Raw genomic sequence first — 22,484 nt, 5'->3', positions numbered from 1 at the left:
ATAGAAATAACTGTAGCTTATATGCCATTACTGTGATTAATAGCATAACTACATTCAAATCACAGATTCAAAAAGTTGCTTCGACTGAGAGTTGTAGACATTTAATAACAAATGAAGAACATTGTGGTGAAAATGTTTTTAAAAAGATTATGCTTGGGATATTTTAGTATTAGTCTATACTATTTAATGAAAATGTTTTGTTAATTTGCTTTGAAGAATTTTGTTGATTTAAATTTAAAACTTGCAATTTTATTGAAGTATAGCTCGTATTCAAATGGGTTCGCTTGAACCCCTTTATTCACTGCTATTGTATGTTACTTCACAAATAAAGATCTATCTATCTATCTATCTAAATTAGTTTATATGCAAAGTGCTTTAAATGTGTACTACAATAATAATTGAAATGCCACATAAGAAAAAACAGGAAGCACTGACTGTTTCTGGATTTTTCAGTAGAATTGTGTGCTTGTGACTTGTGATTTCATGCCATTTGACAAAATATTTGTCAGATGTGGAAAATAAATAAACTACCAGTTTTGGATTGTGGCACACCATTACTAAACCACAAGTTGAGTTCTAGGAAAGTCAACTGTAATGACTGACAGTAGCGTAGTTTGAAGACACCGCAGTTACTGCAACTGTTTGAGAGATCCTGAGACCAGGGTTGATATCTCACATCCAGTTTCGGTTTCTGAGGAGGCTGCCTGTTCTTCTTGTGTCTAGGTGGGTTTTTCTCCAGTTTCCTTCCTGTATTCCAAAGTCACAAGCCATTCTAAACTGTTCTGTTATGAGTGAATGGGCCTTGCAGTGGTGTGGTACAGCACCCTGACTTGTCCCTAGTAATATTGAAAAAGGCCTCATCCCCTGTGACTCTAAAGTAGATTAATTACAGTTAAGAATGTCAGAGATAAGTACCAGAATCATTGGTGAATAAAAGAAATACAGTAATGTCTTATTTGAAACAAAGGGTAACAATGTTGGGATAATTGCTACCATGTACAATACAGAAAAATGTCATTTTTTACAATGAAAAGTCTTAAAATCTGACAGCTTGCCTTGTTATTTATTTTTTTTCTTACAGCCTAAACAGCGTACATCTCTGATCACTTCCTTGGAGTCACATCGTCCAAACCACAGTTATGACTTTTCTGAAATCAGCTCATCCCTAGGTTATGCTAGTTTCAGCACTAGTCCACCCATCAGTCCGGCCAACTACTCGATTGGATCTGTAGAAGACTGTGACTTGGCAGGTATGTGTAAACAATAACTGTATTTTGACAGCAGATCAGATAACAATCAGCCTTGCATGATATATTCAAAATTTAGATATCTGATGTAAGGCTTTACTTCTTAGAACTACTACAGAACCTTCAATCCCTGTCTCTGAGTAGATATCCTATGACTGCTAGTGCCTCAAATACCAAAGCATGGGGAGGAAGATGAAATGTTTTTATGATGGAAGAATGGTGACAAGTGAATAAAAGACAATGTTATAAATATCAGAAAAGGGCTACTAAGCTATACATCATTTTATTTAAAAAGCAATTAGAAACTGGAACTCTTTTGAGAGAGGTGGCTGAGTACTACAGAATAAAAGTATACTATATGTATCCCTAGCTTACCCCTAAATGAACCCGGTACATAGCAGAAACAAATCCTGCTTTAGACGGGATTCCTTTCCAGGCCACACACACTTTTACAGGTCCGTTATAAGACAAAAAATCAGAGAACCTGGAAAAAACGTGCATGAAGAAAAAGGGAGAATGCAAATGAAACACAAATCACAACCAAGCCAGTTGTTTGAGCACCACCAATTTTCTTTGTGCTTACCATTGTGTATTTTTAAACATCTTTGTAACATTGTCTGGTCAAGATTTGAAAGTCTCCACTACAAGGCAATGTTCATTGAGTAAAAAAGTGCACAAACCAGGTCTTTGCATGGGGCTTCTGTTGAAACCTTGGCTTCCGCTGTTTCCTAGTTGTTACCTAACAATTCTGTAGCATGAACAACAGGAGTAACTAAATGTGAAAAGAAAAACTGTAAAAATAAAGTTGGTAGCTCATAATGTTACATTGGTTCTTCTCTGATGAGATGCAAGATTTTTCTCCAGCTACATAATTTTCACATGACCTAAATTTACTTACCATGATGCCATGGACAAATGTAATTCAATATATAAGGAACAAAATAAAGAATCTGGCAGGCATTTATATTTTTTTTTATATTTGAGCTTGTTGAGCCATTGCTACCTCTTTTGGAAACTTCAGGTTTGTTGAGTAATTACTTCATATTAAAACATAGGTAGGAGAATGGAGGAATCTGTACTGGGTCTTAGTGTTATGTAATGTACTCATCGTAAATTATGTCCTTAAAATGGCTTAAACAAATAATATGCATATCGTCATGTTAAAAACTACATCCCACAAAATGTTTTATCTTGTTTAACATATAGACATATCAATATTTGATCTTCCTTTAAACAGTATCTTTAAATAAAGGTGATATAATAAAAAAATTGCACTTTGTAGTCCATTGTAAAATTTAAATAAACATTGATACAAATTTCACATGTGGAAGAAGTAAGTACATTTATCACTACCTCAAATTCTTAGAATCAGATGCAAATGATTGGAACGTCATTAGAGAGGATCCTGTCTTATTTAAACCTCGGACATTTACCGTAGCTTGCTCTGTTTTTTATTGAAATGCGTGTTATCACCATACCTAGATCAAAAGAGCTCTTTGAGGCCTTCAGAAATTAAGTCATAGATGCCTGTGAATTTGGGAAGGGATTTCAGAAGATCTCCAAACAATTCAAAATCAGCCCTTCCACTCTCTTGAAGGTCATCTACAAGTGGAGAAGATTTCGAACAACTGCTAGTTTGTCCATGCCTGGACACCTCAGCCAGTTTAGCCTAAAAGCAGAACCTAAGATGCTGAAATAGGTCTCTAAAAAATACAAAATTTCATCCTGGACCTAAAGGTCTTGCCACTGTTAATGTCAAAGCACATGAGTCTACCATTTGAAAGAGACAGCACAAACTAGATCAATATAAGAGGTGTGCCAGAAGGAAACCTTTGTTGTCCAAAAAGAATATCAGGTAATGATGAATGTTTGCCCATGAACACCTAGGCAAAGATCAGGACTTCTGAAACATATAGAGTTACTTGGCCACAGTACCAGAACACATTTTTGATGAAAATCAAAGATAGCACTTGCCCAGAAGAACCTGATGCCAGCTCTAAAGCATGGTGGTGGAAATGTAGTGGTTTGGAGCTGCTTTGCTGCACCAGGACTTGAGCATTGCACCATAGCAGAATCCACTGCATATTCTTCATTGTAACACAACACGAGCAGTCAGAAAACTGAAAGTGAACCAAAAGTAGACCTTGCCAAATGACGGTGACCCTAATCATACATGTAAATCCACCAATGAATGGCTGAAAATAAAGAAATAGTGGGCTCTGCAGTGGCCAAGTCCAGATCTGAATCCAATGGAGCTGTTGTGGGGGAATATGACACATGGTGCGCACACAAGATACCCCTCAAACATTGCAGAGTTGAAAGAATTCTGCATGGAGGAATGGAATAAACTTTCTCCCAGTTGATGTGAGAGACTTGTAGGTCCTTCTAGGAAACATCTACTTGAGGTTGTTTCTGTATTAGAGCCAAGGTGGTCTTATTTTTGTCCACAGACTGAAAAATCATATCTGTTCATTTTTCATTAAATAAATTAATGCAAAGACAGATTTTGTTTTTTTTACTATATGACTTTTATCTAAAGATATTTTTAAATGAAGATAAAATCTTGATATATCCATTCATATTAAACAAAACATTAGTTAAAAACAAATTTTTCATGCTCACAGAATTTTATTCCAAATCTGTGATTTTGCACTTATTTTTTCACATGACTGTATGTACTATAAAGCAACATGTTTGCGAAAAGGGTATGCAGTTCTGATTTTGTGTGAGAGAAACAGCATCTTTTTATTTATGAATAATAAATTTTAGCACTAAGGCTGTTTTTAGACAATGTGTTTCATGTTAAAAAAAGTTATTTTATTTTATAAAAGAGATGTTCTAATTTATTTTACCAAATCTAATCTCACAAAGAGAGAGCAAGACCCCAAAGGTAGGATTGAATGGACTAAAGTAGTAAAGGACAACACTAAATCATAATTGTTCAAAGTCATGGGTCTGAATAATCAGAGAAACACTTAAGAAATAAATTGAGCAAACCAGACCCACTAACCAAACAAAGTATAAAGTTAAAAAAACCAGGACTGTATCTGTGAGTAGTTTTTTAAATTATTATTATTAATAATAAAATCAGTCTAAAGCCTAGGCACTGACTAATGGGTGTTAACGTCTTTAAATATAAAAAAGCAAAAAATCCTGAATTTAAAGCAAATGACGGAACTTAAATATTCAGGTTCTGACAGAAACATGTAGGGCATGACTGTTTTATATGTTTGCTGTTTTCAAATGTAAATGTTTTTATGAGCATATATCCATTCATGTTTGTTGTTCAAGCTATATTTTTGGATTTTCACTACATACACTACAGAGGATTAACTTTGGACGCCATCAAAGCCAAGCTCAGCATGCAAAGTGCCAAGAACTTAAACTTGCTTGGTAACTAAAGTATGAATTTGGCTTGAATTTTTCTTTTAGCTGATGTCATTGCTGTGTGTGAAAGTATCCTGACAGAATTCCAAGCCTACTACCCTTAATAAGCAAAGAACGGATTGATTAGAGAGTTTTGATAGGTCTAGGAAAGAGACGAATATGCAAACACTGTGTTTCCTGTTGGATAATGAATGGACAACTATCGTATCACTCTTTTCTTAAAGGACCCCGATAAAGATGTGAATCATAAAAGCAACATTTTTGGATGTAAAGGCTTATTCATATAGAATAACTGTCTAAAATTATGTTTGCAGAATTTTATTCCAAATCTGTGATTTTATTTTAGCATTATCTGTAATTTCCAAATGTAATTTCAAATTTAAAATATTATGACCATTAGAGAAATTAAGTATATTTTATATAACTAATTTATATTATATAACCCTAACCCTAATGTGAATTTCCCCTTGGGATTAATAAAGTATCTATCTATCTATCTATCTATCTATCTATCTATCTATCTATCTATCTATCTATCTATCTATCTATCTATCTATCTATCTATCTATCTATTTTGACTAACATGCAATACTTTAACAATGTAATACATATGCAATTTAAATAATTATTATTCAACACGTTGAAGACAAAATCTTAATGCTTACAGTACTGTACAAATACAAAGCAGTAACAGAAATGTACAAACATGTATAATTATTGCAAAAGGGAAAGATCACTTTATGTGTATATGGAAGGATTTGGCAAATATCCAAGGCTGTGAAAAAATAACTATATTTTTTCCACGAGTATTTCTGATATAAAATAAAAACCTCCAACATTAGGCTGATTTGTCCTTGGAATTTTGAAAAGGCCTTCAGCTTGCAATCACTATGTACATACAGGATGTTCTGCATTAATAAGTTCTGTTAAGTAAAAGGGCTTCAAGCCATTTAAAGGTTTAAATCAGTGCTGAAGTTAATCAAAAACCAATGCAGAAACATTATATGGTTGTACTTCCTAGTTTTAGTAGCAGTTCATGCAGCACTTCTCCGAATTAACTACATGATTGAAAAAGAATATTGTGAATAGACTGTGAGTAAAGCATTGTAGTTCTTTCTTCTTGAATTTTTCTGCATCCGTGATTGTGTGAAAAATCTTACTTTTGCATTATTTCCTACTTTGAAAAATAGGCCTTGGATAGTGTGACAAAGAATACAAAGGGAAGGTTTATTGTCAAAGGTAAATATTAAGTAAAACTAATGATCAATTCAGTTTACTTTAGTATACATGCTCAAATTTACTGTTTTATTACATCTGCGTGATGTGTGTACATTAAAATACAATACTCTAATTTGAAAAGACTGGTAAACTGAGCTGTCTCTAATTAACATAAACAATTTTTCACCAAATAAGTCCATTAATGTTATTGCTGTAATGAGGAGAAGCACACAAAGTTCAAGTCCACGATCGGTTATAACAAAATGTAATAGATAAAGTTAGACATGGTCACACCTCTGGAGACCTACTGTATACAAAAGATTGCACAGCAATCTACTAATTTAAATAAGCTTGTGCCGGGCTGTCTCTTTAGAATACTGTCACCCTTGCATTCATCCTTGGATTCCAAGACTCTTAGTATCTGTGGTGTTTCTCTGGTGTTTCTTCCATTGAAAGGAATGGCAGCTTGGCAATGTAGCAGGGGTACCAAGGGGAAGGAACCTGTGAAGAAAAACAAGAAAGTGTCAGTGAAAATGTATAATTATCATTAGGGATGGGAATCGAAAACCAGTTCTTGTTGAGAACCGGTTCCCACTGTTTCAATTCCTTGGAATTGTTTGCCATTTTTGCAAACGATTCCCCTATCGATTCCAGTCGCCTCGAATGACGTCACCACGTTGCGTAGCGTCATTTACCCAGCAGGAAACATGGCGCCTAAGCGGCACAAACGCTCAAAAGTTTGGTTATACTTTACGAGAAAGGATGACAACAGGGCAACTTGCAATACTTGTAAAGTAGATATTTCATCAAAGGGACACTACGAATATGCAAAAGCATTTGCTCATAAAACACGCGATAACCTTAAATGAATGTCGGATTTTTGATCCGCTCCAGACTAGTGAATCTCAACCCTGCAGCAGCGGTAACGTTTGCACGTCCTCTCCCGTTAATACGGCAGGTAACTAATCAACTAACATTGCATATTATGTTAGCACGATTTGCCTTATTACAAAACCTGCTATTACTGTGCATTGCATTTAGATGACCATGACGAGAGAGACAGTCAGAGTCTGGCTGCCTCAGATGCTGGCAGTTCTCGCTGCAGTCTACCGGTAGCTTCTCCTTTCACAGAGGCGGGGAAAAGTAAAATGACACAGGCCAGGATAGACGAATGTCACCGAGCAGTGACTACGTTTGTGGTAAAAGGCTTGCACCCATTTACCACAGTAGATGCCCCCGATTTTCGGTAAGTGAATGTGTTTAATTGTAGGCTAAGTCAGGGAATGTCAAAGTTGCATGTTCTCTCTGTTTCCATTTATATATCTGTTAGAGAAATGACAGAGACTCTGAACCCTAAATACAAAGCCCCAAACAGAGACAGTTTAACCAACCACTTGATCCCTGTTTGGTATGCGGTCGAAAAGGCAAATCTGATTTCTGAGCTGAAACATGTGTTGAAGGCAGCCGTCACTGCAGATGGATGGACAAGTTTTAGTCAAGATCATTACCTCACAGTAACGCTGCATTATGTCAGGAATGGCCAGGCTCAAGAAATAGTCCTCAAAACCAAACCAGTGTACCAGGCACAGACAGGGACAGCTGTAGCAGAGGAGATTGATGAGATCTTGGAGGAGTATGGTATCAAAGACAAGGTTGTGGCAGCCACTGTTGATATTGCGGCCAACATAGATGTAGCTGTCAAAATAGTTGATGGTTGCAGAATTGCACAGTTCCATTGGACTTGAGTTGATTGTATTTGTTGCTGGCTGATGTAGTTTTATTTTTGAGTGCTCAGCTCATATATACTTTTAAAAAGGAGATTGTAATGTTACTGGACATTCTTGTGTAATTGCCACAGAATAATTTATGTTATACTTTGTTATTGCTACAGAAGAATATTTATTTTATTATTATTTTACATTTACAAATTTTTTTCTGGGGACCCCGTGGCACCCCATCGAGGAGCCGTAGGCTGTGGATCTCTTAAGATCTTACTGTTGGGTTGGTAAGGTCATGCTACTCCTAAATTTCTATCTTGTTCAAAGATAGGATATAAAACAAAGTTCTAAGCTAATCAACCTGTCTGTTCTCCTTTTTTAAAAATAAGAATCGATAGGAGAATCGATAAAGAATCAAATTGTTAAACAGAATCGAAAATGGAATCGGAATCGGAATCGTGAAAATCTTATCAATTCCCATCCCTAATTATCATGTTCATTTTTTTGTGCAAATTCAGGCCTGAATTAAAAAAGCAATGATTTGTGGCTCATCTAATTTGCATACTTTCCAGTTTTATGGGTGAATAGCTACCATTCATTGAAATCATTAATCGCACAATTGAAAAACATCATTATTTTGGAAATTGTCAATATCTTAAACATGAAAGTAAGCATCGATTGAGGTTTTCTAATGAGAGTATATATGAAGAGAATGAAAAGAGAACCATTAGAGTTCAATCCCTGAGGTCCAAAGGAAGCAAGATAAGGTAAAAGGAAGTGTTAAGATCATCATTCCATATACCTAGAATTACATTTGATTAGTATGAAGTTAACAGCATAAGAGCAGTTAGTGTAAATTGTGTCTAAGGCAGCACTTAAATTTAATAGTATAATGATAATAAGAATAATTCTATATAAATACATTAGAACATGGGTGGGCAGATTCAGTCCTGGAGGGCCACAGTGGTTGCAGGTTTTTGTTCCAACCCAATTGCTTAATTAAAAACCAATCCTTGTCAATTATTTAATTGCATGGCTTGCTAGTACTTTAACTCTGCCATGTCAGGTCATTCTCATATCCTAGATTTATTTTCCTTTCTAAGGATATCATCCAAATGATTTGAAGTCTAAAACAGATGAGTAATTCTCAGTGCTTCACTTTTTTCTCTTCACTTTCCTGCCAAGTATTTATTTAAACCCAATAGTGCGTGATAAATACACACAGGTGTAAATGGTAACAAGCTAAATGGAGAAATGCTGGTCTCTTTTGTCATTTGCATGGTATTACTAATTAGGAGCGATTAAAAACCATGAATACAGCTGTTTAAGACTAAAATAAGCAATAAGGATTCAAAATCTTAACGAGCGAGACAACTAAAGTGAAGCTGAAGTGTTACTTGAGCAATAAGGGCTTCCATCCATCCATCCATTTTCCAACCCGTTGAATCCGAACACAGGGTCACTGGGGTCTGCCGGAGCCAATCCCAGCTAACACAGGGCACAAGGTAGGAACCAATCCCGGGCAGGGTGCCAACCCACCGCAGGCAATAAGGGCTTCTTATTAAGCAATTGAGTTGGAGCAAAAACCTACAGCCACTGCGGCCCTCCAGGACTGAATCTGCCTACCCCTGCATTAGAACATAGTTAACAAATCAATTTAAGGTCATTCCTTGATTAAGAAGCAAAAGCTAGACTGACATATTTTTTAATATTTAAGGTGAGAATGAAGTTGTGAGTCTGCTGCTTTTTGAATCATTCTCTTAGGTAATTGATGTTTTTTGTTAAACAATTATTGAATAAAGCTCATTTCTTCTTCAAAGAAAAATCATCTGGAAATAGCCACTATTAAAGAATTAGAGATATTACTCACAAAATTTGTGGAGATAATAAAACAGGCAACCCTCAACATTTGCACATTTAACTTTTGCAATCTCAAGAATTCACATAATATTATTTGTGACATCTTTTTTTATTTTCTTGTTGGCACCCATTGCAGATTCATGGACTTCATGGTTATGTAGAGTACAGGCAAAAACTGACAGGTGAAAGTTTGGTGACAATTTGGATCCTGCACTGACCCGTAGGGAAGGACATGGTCTAGTATAGACTTCTGTGAAAGCCCTGATCGTGAAATGTCACGATTTCAAGGTTTTATTAAAACCTGGGGAATAAACTGGATACAATCCATGTCTTAATCACTCTGCCGTTGTAGAGTAAAGAGCTCCCAGGGCATTTGTTGCATATTTTCATAGTTTTGCTTACAAAATCAAGTTTTGTGTTGGCATTATAACCAAAAGGTGTAGTTCAAGTACATCAGGCTCAAAACCAACCGTGCCAAGTGAATGATGCTTCTTAGTGAGAAAATAAAGGCATTAGATAAATTTCTTGCCGGAATGTCGGCAGCCTCAGGTTTAATTAATGGACCAGCTAGCTAGAGAAATCGAGGCTACTGATCCCAGCCTCAAGGGGAAGCATCAACTTTCTTTCTTCTATGCCTCCCATCTTATGAAGGATCTCAAGTGGTGCACAAAACAGAAATCTATTTTATTTCAAGCCAGCCTTCTTGATCTCCAATGCCATACGCCAGGCGTGAAACTCAGAGGTGATGTCTAGGCCTCGCCTGTCTCATGGTTTTCCTGCAGCAGCGAAATAAGTTGTTTTTTTTTTATTCTAGGGAATGACAAGCGAGAAAAAAATATATGTTACCAACTGTATTTTGTGTTTTGCATTTGTATGGTTTATTTTATGGCTATTGTGTTATGAAAACTGCATATTATCAAAAATAATGTTTTGTTGTAACGAATCCCATGAAAAAAATGCATTTTGAGCAATCTTTAGTGAAAGATTAGTTTTTGGTGGTCACTGGATTCTAATCTAATTCTTATGTATTTTCAATGTGTTAACATTCACATTCCCCAAGTTATGAGCTGTTTCCTAGGAACATAATCCCCACAAAAGTTAGGGATTGACTATATTAAGAATGGGTGTTGCCAGTACAATAATTCATAACATAACGTGCACAACACTCTCAAACCTATAGCATTAAATGGCAGCAACCAACCCTGGATAAGGAGCCATTATACTGTAAGGCCTATCTACAGTATGTACACTGCTCAAAATAATTAATTGAAAACTTGAATTACACTTTGGATCTTGATGAATGAAATATTCAAGTGGAAAATCTTTACTGAGTAATGCTGTGCAATTTGTTGAGAACAAAATGATGCAACAGTGGTCAATGGAAAGCAAAATAACCAACCCACTGAGGACTGAATTCTACATCACAATGAAAATCAAAGTCAAAAATTGAAATGACAGGCTGATCCATCTTGTATGAAATTCATCACAACAATTTAATGTGACTCAGTAGTGTGTGCGGAAACCCACATGCCTGCATACACTCCCGACAATGTCTGGGCATGCTCCTGAGATGGTGATTGGTGTCCTGGGGGATCTCTTCCCAGACCTTGATCAAGGTATCATTGAGCTCCTGGACAATCTGTGGCGCTACTTGGTGGCTTCAGATGCACCGATACTACGTAACATCCTAGAGGTTCTCAAATGGATTCAGGTCTGGGGAATTTCCATGTCAGTCAATGGCATCAATGCCTTCGTCATCCAGGGAAACTGCCTACACACTCTGTCCACATGAGGCCAAGCATTGTCCTGCACCAGGAGGAACCCAGGGCCCACTGCAGCAGTGTACATTCTGACAATGACTCTGAGGATTTCATCCTGGTACCTAACAGCAGTCAGGGTACCTTTGCCTAGCGCGTAGAGGACTGTGGAACCCTCCAAGGATATGCCTCCCCAGGCCTTATAACAAAAATTTAAATATGTTAATTTGCAAAAAAAAGAATTCTAGATGAAAATTAAACAATTATGTAATATTGAAACGGCATTCTCAAATATGTAGGAAAAGAATAACCCATAAAGACAATGGTGGACATGGTGATAAAGATTAGTGGTCCCCAAGTGCAGTCAATTAAAATTTCACAATCAGTGCATCATTCTTACTCTTAATCTTCATCTAATTTTTAGTTTTCCTTTTTTATTCTGTTATTTAAAGAAATTCTGAAATATCTGTATTTTTGCCAAAACTTTAAGTTTACTTTTTAATTTTCTTTTTAATTCCACCTCCTCTTTAGAGCTTGTACTCAAATGCTCATTCCACTAAATGCTTCAGTGCCACATTCACTTGTCTGCTCATTCGTAAGAAGTATATCTTAATGAGCAGCAGAGTGAAAAGAGAAGGAACGTTATTGCTCACCTATAACAGGCAATGTTGTTTGCACTGGTGTCTGCATTGCTATTCATCAATATTTGGACACAATTAAGGGGGCAAATTCTATAAAAAAAAGCACAAAAAATGTACAGATATTGCAAAGAAAATAAATGTTTTCTTACAAATATTTGTAGGCCAGATAACTAAGCAATTACATCAATTAAGCTAGTTGTGAAACTGGTTAGAATAAACACATCTGAACTTGAATACGACTGGCTCAGAGTGTCTGAAGCTCCTTCTGCAGTGGTTGATATCTCAAATTGCAAATTTTGGAGAGCGCCCATGTTTTAGTTTTGAATTGAAAATCAGGCTGGCATAGTGGACTGCTCAGTGTCATAGGGGAATATAAATGTCAAGGTGTTAGTGCTGCTGGTTCACAGGTATAGCATATTCAGTTTGAATTCCAGCAAGTTGTTCCTGTCTCTGCCACTGTTTTCCTTTGGGAAATCCAGGCCTTCTCTCACATCTCAAGTGTTATTTGGTAACTTTAAATTAGCCCTTTCTTAGTGTGTGTGTGTGAGTGGGCCGTGTTGATGGACCTTCTAGGCTGTGCGAGTGTGAGCCCAGTGATAGGCTCCCTGTGACCCAAAAATTGGACTAAGCATGTTCAGTAGATAGACGCTGTATATCACACTAAAGAAGTAAAGCTTCCTCAGTAATAAGCAGACTGCTATGTAAACAGATCATGCTGAACTTTCCAGGCCGAGGACACTGCTTATTAAGTCACAATGCTCCCTGTTTGTTTGATTTTGGACTTAATATTTGAATTATACAGAGCAGTTTATTTCTATGCTTGTTCAAATCAGCGTGCAATACATATGAGGGGCACAATCAAAGTGTGACCCATGTGAGGAAATTTGTGAGATCATCAGAGGAATGCGGGGTCTAATGTCACTTGCATTTTCTATTTATTTTTTTTTTCTTGTTTAGTTTTTTCTGTCGCAGTATGCCCGTTAGTAGGAGTTTCATATTGGCAATATCCAGAGGGGATTGCATTGCTTTACTGTTATCCAAACTAAAACAATATGGCGAGGCTTGGCTGGATCATTTCCTCCGTGGTTGTATTAATTCTTGTTTTGCCAACTTGGCCCTTATCAGTCACTTCAAGAAAACCAAATAATGGCAACTCTTTTGCTTCGAGTGGCAGAATATTTTTTTTCCTCCTTTCTTCTTGAATGTTTCTGAACTGGTTAACCTGAGATTTGGTTGTTTCAGCAAGGGAATTAGCACAGCCTTAAGTGCTCTCCTAGGTGAAATCTTTTGGAGCGTGGGAGTGCATATTGTTTTTTTAATGTAGTTGATTGCGGAGCAGAACTAGAAAATGCTGCAGTCGTCACCACAACAACAAAAAAAAGAGGAATTCTTGCAGTGATTTTTTAGCAACCACATTTGTTAATAAACAGCTTCTGAGGCATGCTTCTAATTTTCTAATTTTCCAAATTCATTTTGTGTAGCTACTTGCATCTGTACAGTAACTAATAAAAATAATACAGCTATATTTTACATTTAACGTACACATTTATGCAAAAATCCATTGCAGACATCAAGACGGCTACTTCATTCTCTAGTGTGGCCTTAAATGAATTTTAACATATAAACTACAAGAAGTTCCATTTTATCTGTCCATTCGTTAACCCTACTTCATCTAGTTCAGAGTTCCAAGCAGGAATCAACCCTGGACAAAGCACCAGGTCCATAACAAGGCAAATGCTCCCTCTTAACTTAACGTGCTTGTCTGGGCTGAAACGGAGACTTCACATAGACAGTATGCACACCAAGATTTGAACCCAGGACTATCGAGTCCACCATGGTGCTACCTAATTTTAGAAATATGGAAACAACTGAACTGTATAAGCAATTTTGGATTAAATTCTAATAAATATATCTAACATTAATGATATGTCTTATGTTTTACTTACACTGGCCAAGTGTGGTCATCCAAATGGCCAATACAAATTAGTCCCTTGAATTGTAGGAGAGGGGGGATCGTCTAGCAGGATGCTTCATATTGTTGGAAACATCGACACATCATCACAAGGCACAAAACATATAGGCAGAGTGAAAGAGAGCATTGATAAACAAGATGTTAGGGTTTGTTCTGATCACTGTTAGTTACTACAGTGTAAATGGTGTGTGCAACCTACTCCAGAACAAAATACTTAGTATAATTGGCAGGATTTGTACTTCGGGTGGGTGGATTGTAGTGGTCTATCAATTTCTAAGTGAGATAGAGAAATCAGCTAACATCACCAGAAAGTGCTCCACTTGGAGTGTTTAGAGACTATCTTTGCATGCAGGAGTGTAAAAAACTCTTGTTGTAAAAAGAGCTCCTTCTGAGGGCCTTTATAATCCAGACATCGGGTGATAGTGGCTGGCCATTGTGCAAATATCCAGATTGGGAAGGCTAATGGTGTGTGAGACTCACTCTATAACAGAAAACAGTAATTGCATATCATGACACTGTAAATTACACGTTACAGTGACTCTTTATATGGTTTTGTGTTGTGGCTCAATTTGTGTTTTCAGTTTCTGTTTTTGTTATGTGTTGTGGTAGGTTTAGCCTGGACACAAACAGACAGAGTCCAACAAGTCCAGCACATAACACAGTGCCTATGCACCAAACACCCTTGTTCAAGTCGGATCTCTCCCTTCCGGACGTCTCCTGCCACCTTTCCTCCTCTCCTCCCAAATGTTGCCTTCTTCCTCCCGACTCCAGCTTGTCTACTCGAGGGAAGCGGCCTCTTTTATAGCCACCCAGATGTGCTCCAAGTGCTCTGTGACGGTCTTCCGGCAGCACTTCCTGGTGTGGCGGAAGTGCCGGATGAGCACCTGGAAGCACTCCGGGTGTCCCTGGAATTCCTTCCGGCAGCACTTCCAGGTGTGGCGGAAGTGCTGATATCCAGGGCTCCACAATCCTCCAGGCACCCGCCCCCCCCCCCCCCCCGCCTTTGGTAGCCACGAGCACCAATGGGGTTGAGTTTCCTTGCTCGGTTCCTGTGGCCCCCATACAGACCAGGGCGGCTGCCCTCTCGTGGTCCAGGGGAGGTATAGTCCCTTTCCTGGTCCTTTTAGGTGTTCTGGCTGGGCATAACCCCTGGCCGTCCACCACATTGTTTTGTTTTGCAAGTTTCATGGCACTACAAATTTCATATTACGCTCTTTACCAGCCATTTTTCTTCTCTGCACAATTGTCACTGTGCTCTTTTGTTGGTGCACATTTTTCAGCACTCCTTTGTCTCACTTTGACAGATACTTCCTGTTTTGCTATATGGTTGCAAGACATGGACGCTATCAAGTGACCTGAGACAAAGACTGGACTCCTTTGGTACTGTGTCTTTCCGGAAAATCCTTGGTACCGTTGGTTTGACTTTATATCAAATGAGCGGTCACTCATGGAGTCCCGAACGAGGCATATTACCTGCATTGTGAGGGAGCATCAGTAATGGCACTACGGCCATGTGGCGCGATTCCCCCGAGGGTGATCCAGCTGGTAGGATCCTCATTGTTGGGGACCCGAGTGGCTGGACCAGGCCAAGGGGTCGCCCACGTAACACCTGGCTGCGGCAGATAGAGGGTCATTTCCAGAGGGTGGGACTGGACTGTGTGTGTCTGTCTGGGGGGTTGCCAACCTGGATCCCAAGCTGTTTCGTTGTGTGGTGAGTGTGGCAACGCTTTGTACCAGTGCATGCTCCCTAACTTGACTTGACTTTGCCTCACAAGTTTCTGCTCTTGGTTCTAAAGAGGCACAGTGATAACACGTTTCTTATTTGGAACCTGATTTTCGTTATCAGTCGAGTGTTTTGTTTAACTTGATGGCATGATCCTACTTCGTTTGTTTCATTTTAATTCGGGAAATGAACAAAATGTTCCTTCTGCTAGAGTAGATTAGCAACATTCAGTCCTCAAACATTTTCTCCCATTTCTTCATTTAAAAGGCTACTTTAAGGCACACATAAAGATGCAAATATAAGTAATAAGTAACACATAAATAGGAAACCATAATCCCTGCCTGTATTTTATTCTGTTAATATTCTTTTTTGCCTTGTGCATCTCCTTTTCTTGACCGCTTTGCTCTTAATCTCTCTTTTATCCAGCAGAGGCTATTTTTTCTAGGTTCAGACACTGTTAAAATTAGTCCTGGCCTCTCACTGGAAATCTTTTGATTCTTTCTTTCTCTCTCTCTCTGTCTCTGTAAAAAAAATTCTTTCTTTATCCTAGTCTTATGTGATCTTCCAGTGGTACAGATCAATGGATCAATTGACAACAATGTACCGTAGAGACGTAGCAGTCGAGGGTGCATTTGAAATAGGAGCCAGGTTACCGGTGGTTGGTGTTGGACTCCTTTTGTTGTATCTCTTCCCTTCTTTTATGCGTGCTGTGTCTTTTATGCATGAACATTCTCAAGGGATCTCTTTTACAGGGCAGCTTGGATAGAATGAGTGGGCAGGGTATGTTTTACTTTCTTCATTACTCTATCTTGATTTTAATTTTAATTTTATTTTTTTTTACTTATATCACATTTTATGGTTATTCTTTTCTTGTTTAACATTAATAAATACATTTGATCACAACTAGAGAGAACTTTGATCACAACTTTGATCACTCTCCTAATTGGAGAGTGAGGTAAATTGAAGTACCAAATTTGGGATTAGAGAGACCTCTGGATTCCTGCAGTTGTGATTTCAATAAGTGTCCTTCTAAACTTTGTATAGACATACACTGAGACTAGATTAGAGCTGAAAAAAAACACCCATCATGTTAAGCTAAGTTGCAATTAAGAGCTGGGGTGGACGTCAAATGAAGATACTTGTTTAAAAGAAAACTAACAGTCATTTCAGTACGGTGGTACTATTTATTTATTCATTTTCTAACCTGCCAATCCAATTCAGTGTTGGAGGGCCTCCACAAATCCATTATTCCAGGTAAACAGATCTATTGCTACAACTTGTTATGGTCTGTCTGCAATCTATCACCAGCTCCCTAGAAGGCTTTTTGACCATATATTATATTTGCTTTTGCATCTTGGGTCAAAATATATATTTCACTTGCTGTCTGTTTATACCTTTCATTTCCCAAGTGGTTGGTATGAATGTGTGACAATCTTTGTGACCAGAATAAGGTGGGAGTAATGATTTTCTCACATTTGTAGTTGATATTATTCAACTGTGACAAATTGTCTCAGAGAGCACTTTGCCCTCTTCTGAGGCCCTGTGTGGTTTCTCTCAATTTTACAGTTGTATTTCATTCTGAGACAATTTAAATTGATTTTAACTTTGTACAACTATCTAGTAGACTATTGTAAATAATGTGTACTAGCATGTCTATGCCTTCACTGAAATAGTTTTCTTAATCTGACAAAGATTTCCATACTTGTTCTGTGGATCAGAGATGCTTCCTCTGGCATCTCTTCCTCTGTTGTCTAGGTGGAGCTGTTACAGGCACTTTGTAGTTGATGGATGAGCCTGGTTGTGTGGTTGGAGCCTCAGTCCAAAACAACACATCACCCTTTGACTGTAAAGATTTGCTTGAGGCTCTGCACTTCCATTTTTGTGCAGATTTTCCTTGGAGCCTCCAATCCTATCTGTTAATCAGGCACTGGTCACTTTGTGAAAGGAGCATGGAAGTACAAGTAAAAGGAAAGTTTGACCGGTTGGTTTACTTAAGCGCTGTGTAACCTGAAATTATGAAAATTCTGTCACTGTCCAAATACTTATAGACCTGAGTGTATTCGGAGCACTGAAACAATTTTACAGGTGAAATGCAAAGTCTGTGTTTTGTAATTACAAATTACTTGATACTCACATTAAAAATGCACATTATGTTAAACATGTACAGTAAAACAAAGAAGTTTAAAATTAATCAACATAAACAGATGCTAGCAATATAAGTCCATTAATAATCTCATGCAGATATGGGTAGTTGACAGTGGAGCAGAGAAAAACAAAGTTTCTAGTCAAAAAATCAGACACAATCACACTTCTGAAGTCCTAGGCCAACCGCTCCTTCACACTTTAATAATCATTCTGTCTTTATATATAATACGCTACTGTGGCTGTTCATTTTTCTGTCTAGGATTTTAAATCACCTGTAGCTTGAAATCCGTTTGACCTATTCACTTAAAATTTGATACACATATACTACGTGATGTCTACTATCTGCTTTTGGGGTGATGATTGACTTCCAAGGTTATTCCTGTTTTAATTTTTATTTTATTTTATTGTAGAATCAACTCTCGGCAGTGGCCAGCAGGGCCATATTGAGGGACATATTGAGTAGGGCATTGAACTGTACAATAATAGGATGACACTTTATTTTCATGTCACTGCATCTCTAGGTACTTATAGTATGTGTTGTTGGAGGCCTCACTCACCACACAACAAACCACCTGGATTGGGACCAGAGTGCAGCGGGTGACATCTCAGCACCACACTGGAACAATGTGAGGTTTTTTATGTTGGCTGGAGTGCCAATCTTGCCACCAATCCCTAAGTTTTCCCTGCAGGTTGGAGGACCTGCTTGTAGGGCTGGATGCAGGTTAACATCACACCAGGACAAAGCATTTGCAGGTTAAGGGCCTTGCTCAAGGGCACAACGGAGTTGAATCACTTCTGTCATTTATGGGATTCGAACTGGCAACCTTCCAATTGCCCATGCAGATCACTAGCCTCAGACAAGTTTCTGAGATTCAGGACCTCGTATGATAGGCACTTCACAAGAAAACAGCTTTAAGATCATCATAACAGATATATAGTATCCATATCTCCAACTGTTTATTTATTCTATGCTTTAATGTCATAGGACATTGAGACTGGTGGTGGCGGCTCCTGACCCAGACAACTCAATTTTTCTTATTTTGGATTTTTAATCATGGCTTTCTTATTGTCACTCAACTTTTCAAACCTTCAGCTTAAAGTCTTCACAGTTGAAAGTGACATTTGCTTACTTTGACCACTGTCCTGTGAGGCGTTTATCATGTAAACTGCTGTCTCCCAAAAATATACTTTCTAATTCTTTTGTGACTTTGAGTCTGCTAGATCTGTTATTGAAAGAGTTTCCCCCAGTTTCAAAGTTGCTTTTGATGGTGTAGGAAACTATTCTCACTGATACCTTGACTTTCTTTACAGTATCTCTACTCTGTTAACACTAGAATTCCTGAAGCCTGTGAAATTTCCGTTGTCCCAGTCATTTTCCTCACTGCACCAGTTTCTTGCCAATGAGCTTTTGTTTTGCAAATGCGTCAATTAGCAGCATGCAGCCTGCACTCCCCCATCCTTCATTTAACCCGTGTGAAGGCATCACACAGCAAAATTCTCACAGCCTAAGTCTGTGTTAGCATTTTTATCTGGTAAAGAGCTGTTGGGTATTGTATTGATAAATGTGTAAAAGAATGGATGCTTGAGGGCGCTGTTGCCCTATGAAACGCAACAGACAGATGCAGACACAGGTTTAAAAGCACTAAGAAGTATTTTAATTTTCTTCTTTAATAGTGCCTCCAAAGCACCACGGCCACAATAAACGCACAATGAGTAAACACTACAATTCTCCTCCTCTCCTCCCAGCAGCTCTGTCACACTCCCTCCCAACTCCAGCTCTCTTGCTGGGTCTCCACCAGTCCTTTATATAGTCCTTGACCCGGAAGTGCTTCTCCTCTTCTGTTCACATGACTTGTCAGCACATTAGGGTCAGATGGAGAATTACATTTTTCTTCTGTCCTTCCGTCCCCGTGACTTGGGAGTACTTGCGGGCTATATTGGAAACAGAAATCCCCTTGTCTCCCTGCAGCATCCCCAGCAGGGCTGTGAAGCCAAACTCCATCTCCCATAGTGCCCTGCGGAAATCTGGGGCACTGCTAAGCTGCAGGGAAGTCGCCATCTAGCATCCTGGGGGTTTCGTCTGGGTTGAGCTGCCGGCCGGCCCTCACAAATGATATATCTTTACTTGTAATACATACATTTCATGTGTGTTCTGTGTCTGCAATGATCTGTGTAAATTAAGGATGACATAGCAGATGTGAGGCAACAAAAGGTGTACACATCAGTAAAACAGAAAATGTTTTCATATGGTATAGTATTAACGATATAATGTGAACATGAAGTGTGAAAGGTGTAAATTGAAGATCAAAAATTAAATACACTTTCACTTTTTATAACAAAAGAAGTGTGCTTTTATTCAAGAGTCAAACCGAACAAATAGAAGTTGTTCAAATGACATGTGGCTATGAATGTGTAAAAACTGAAGCCCAAATATCAGTCAGTACAAAATAATAGCATTTGCATGTATGTGTGTTTGTGCGTTTCACAGTGAAAACACAGCTGTCTCATAATTCAGGTGGTGCAGAGGTAGAGCTGCTGCTTCATAGTCAAAAGGTTTCTTAGTCTGAATCCTGGGTCCTCCTTACAGTTTACCATTTCAGGTTATGCACTTGACTTGAAATGCTTAAAATTCAAGAAAAGATGCAAAAATGTGGAGTGTTCTAAATCTTTTATCCAGTAGTGTATCCAAAGATTTGTTTTTCCCAGTATGCACTGTATTTTTGAAACTCCTATAATTCTACAATTTTTAAGTTGGAGAAAGTCTTTAGATAGTGCTGTAATGCGTGTTTTAAAAGTCATGCTGGTGTCAAAGATAACACCTAAGTTGTGGCTGAGTCAGTAAAACTAATGGTTAGACTAACTGAGATAAAAAGTGACAGAATATTGTTGCAGTCTGCATCATTCTCCCAATAAGTAACATAACTGGTTTCTTTTTCTATTTAAAGACAGGTGTTTATCATTCATTGACTCTTAACTCACTGACGTAAAGTAATTAAAGCAGGAGGCTACAGAAAAAAACACTTGGAGCGAAACAAACAAATAGTTGAGATTCATCTTCTGTTGTTAATGAAAGTGAGTGTTATATTTTCTAATAATATCAAGAGGATCCAATTGAGGTGGTTCAGGCATCTGATACAGATGCCTCCCTGTGAAGGTTTTATGGGCACAACCAGCTGGGAGGAGACCCTGAGAAAGATCCAGGGGTCACAGATGGCCTGGAAATGCCTTGAGATCACACGGTGTGAATTGGCAAGTGTCGCTGGGGGGAAAGGATGTTGGGCCTCACTGCTAAGTTTGTTGCCCCCAAGACCTGGCTTTGGATAAGCAGTGGAAAATGAATGAATGAATAAATTAATTAATCTTCCATGGACACATGTAAGGTATAAACAGTAAAGCAAAGAATACTCACCCCTGTGGGACACGATATTTAATTTTAGAGGTTAATGACAGAATACTATAATTACATTTCATCACATACTGAGATTGGTTTGATAAATAAGAAACAAAACCATACAAAGACGATACCATAGAGTCCAACCTAATTTCAAAGTCTTTTTAAAAGAATTTATTTGCCGGGGGTGTCTAAGGCTAATTAAAGACTAATTAACAACATAATTACAGTAGCATTTCCTTCATTGGAAGATATTAAATTGTAATTTACATCACAAGTTGCTGCCATTTCTGTACTGTGAACAGAGCAAAAGCCTGACAGGAATTTCTCGAGCAGATTGCAGTGTGTAAGGTCATGTGTGACTGTAACTGCCTTGCAAATCCATCCATCTATTATCCAACCCACTATATCCTAACTACAGGGTCACGGGGGTCTGCTGGAGCTAATCCCAGTCAACACAGGGCGCAAGGCAGGAAACAAAACCCGGGCAGGGTGCCAGCCCACTGCAGGGCGCACACACACACACACACACACACACACACACCAAACACATACTAGGGACAATTTAGAATTGCCAATGCACCTAAGCTGCATGTCTTTGGACTGTGGGAGGAAACTGGAGCGCCCGGAGGAAACCCACACAGACACGAGGAGAACATGCAAACTCCACAGAGGGAGGACCCAGGAAGCGAACCCGGGTCTCCTAACTGCGAGGCAGCAGCGCTACCCACTGCGCCACCGTGCCACCCCTGCCTTGCAAATACTTTTTCAATTACTTTTGAAAGTAGCAGTGTATTTGAAATGGGTCTACAGTAATCCCTCCTCCATCGCGGGGGTTGCGTTCCAGAGCCACCCGCGAAATAAGAAAATCCGCGAAGTAGAAACCATATGTTTATATGGTTATTTTTATATTGTCATGCTTGGGTCACAGATTTGCGCAGAAACACAGGAGGTTGTAGAGAGACAGGAACGTTATTCAAACACTGCAAACAAACATTTGTCTCTTTTTCAAAAGTTTAAACTGTGCTCCATGACAAGACAGAGATGACAGTTCAGTCTCACAATTAAAAGAATGCAAACATATCTTCCTCTTCAAAGGAGCAAACAAATCAATAGGGCTGTTTGGCTTTTAAGTATGCGAAGCACCGCGGCACAAAGCTGTTGAAGGCGGCAGCTCACACCCCCTCTGTCAGGAGCAGAGAGAGAGAGACAGATAAAAAAATCAATACGTGCCCTTTGAGCTTTTAAGTATGCGAAGCTCCGTGCAGCATGTCGTTTCAGGAAGCAGCTGCACAAAAGATAGCAACGAGAAGATAATCTTTCAGCATTTTTAGACGAGCGTCCGTATCGTCTAGGTGTGCAAACAGCCCCCCTGCTCACACCCCCTACGTCAGGATCAGAGAAACTCAGCGCAAGAGAAAGAGA

General features: G+C 38.5%; 1 protein-coding gene across 4 annotated transcripts in view; it reads left to right on the top strand.

Annotated features, from left to right (window-relative positions):
• anks1b (ankyrin repeat and sterile alpha motif domain containing 1B) overlaps positions 1 to 22,484 on the top strand; it is a 1,280,504-nt gene that overhangs the window by 923,511 nt on the left and 334,509 nt on the right. For all 4 annotated transcript variants that reach the window (XM_028816795.2, XM_051924626.1, XM_051924632.1 and 1 more), the window contains one exon: positions 1,082 to 1,250. In XM_028816795.2, the coding sequence (XP_028672628.2) occupies positions 1,082 to 1,250 (169 nt within the window). The remainder of the gene's footprint in view (positions 1 to 1,081; positions 1,251 to 22,484) is intronic.

This window comes from Erpetoichthys calabaricus, chromosome 1 (genome assembly GCF_900747795.2).
Source record: "Erpetoichthys calabaricus chromosome 1, fErpCal1.3, whole genome shotgun sequence".
Taxonomy (NCBI): Eukaryota; Metazoa; Chordata; class Cladistia; order Polypteriformes; family Polypteridae; genus Erpetoichthys; species Erpetoichthys calabaricus.
The sequence above is the reverse complement of the archived record's forward strand: the minus strand, read 5'-3'. Positions and strand labels throughout refer to the sequence as shown.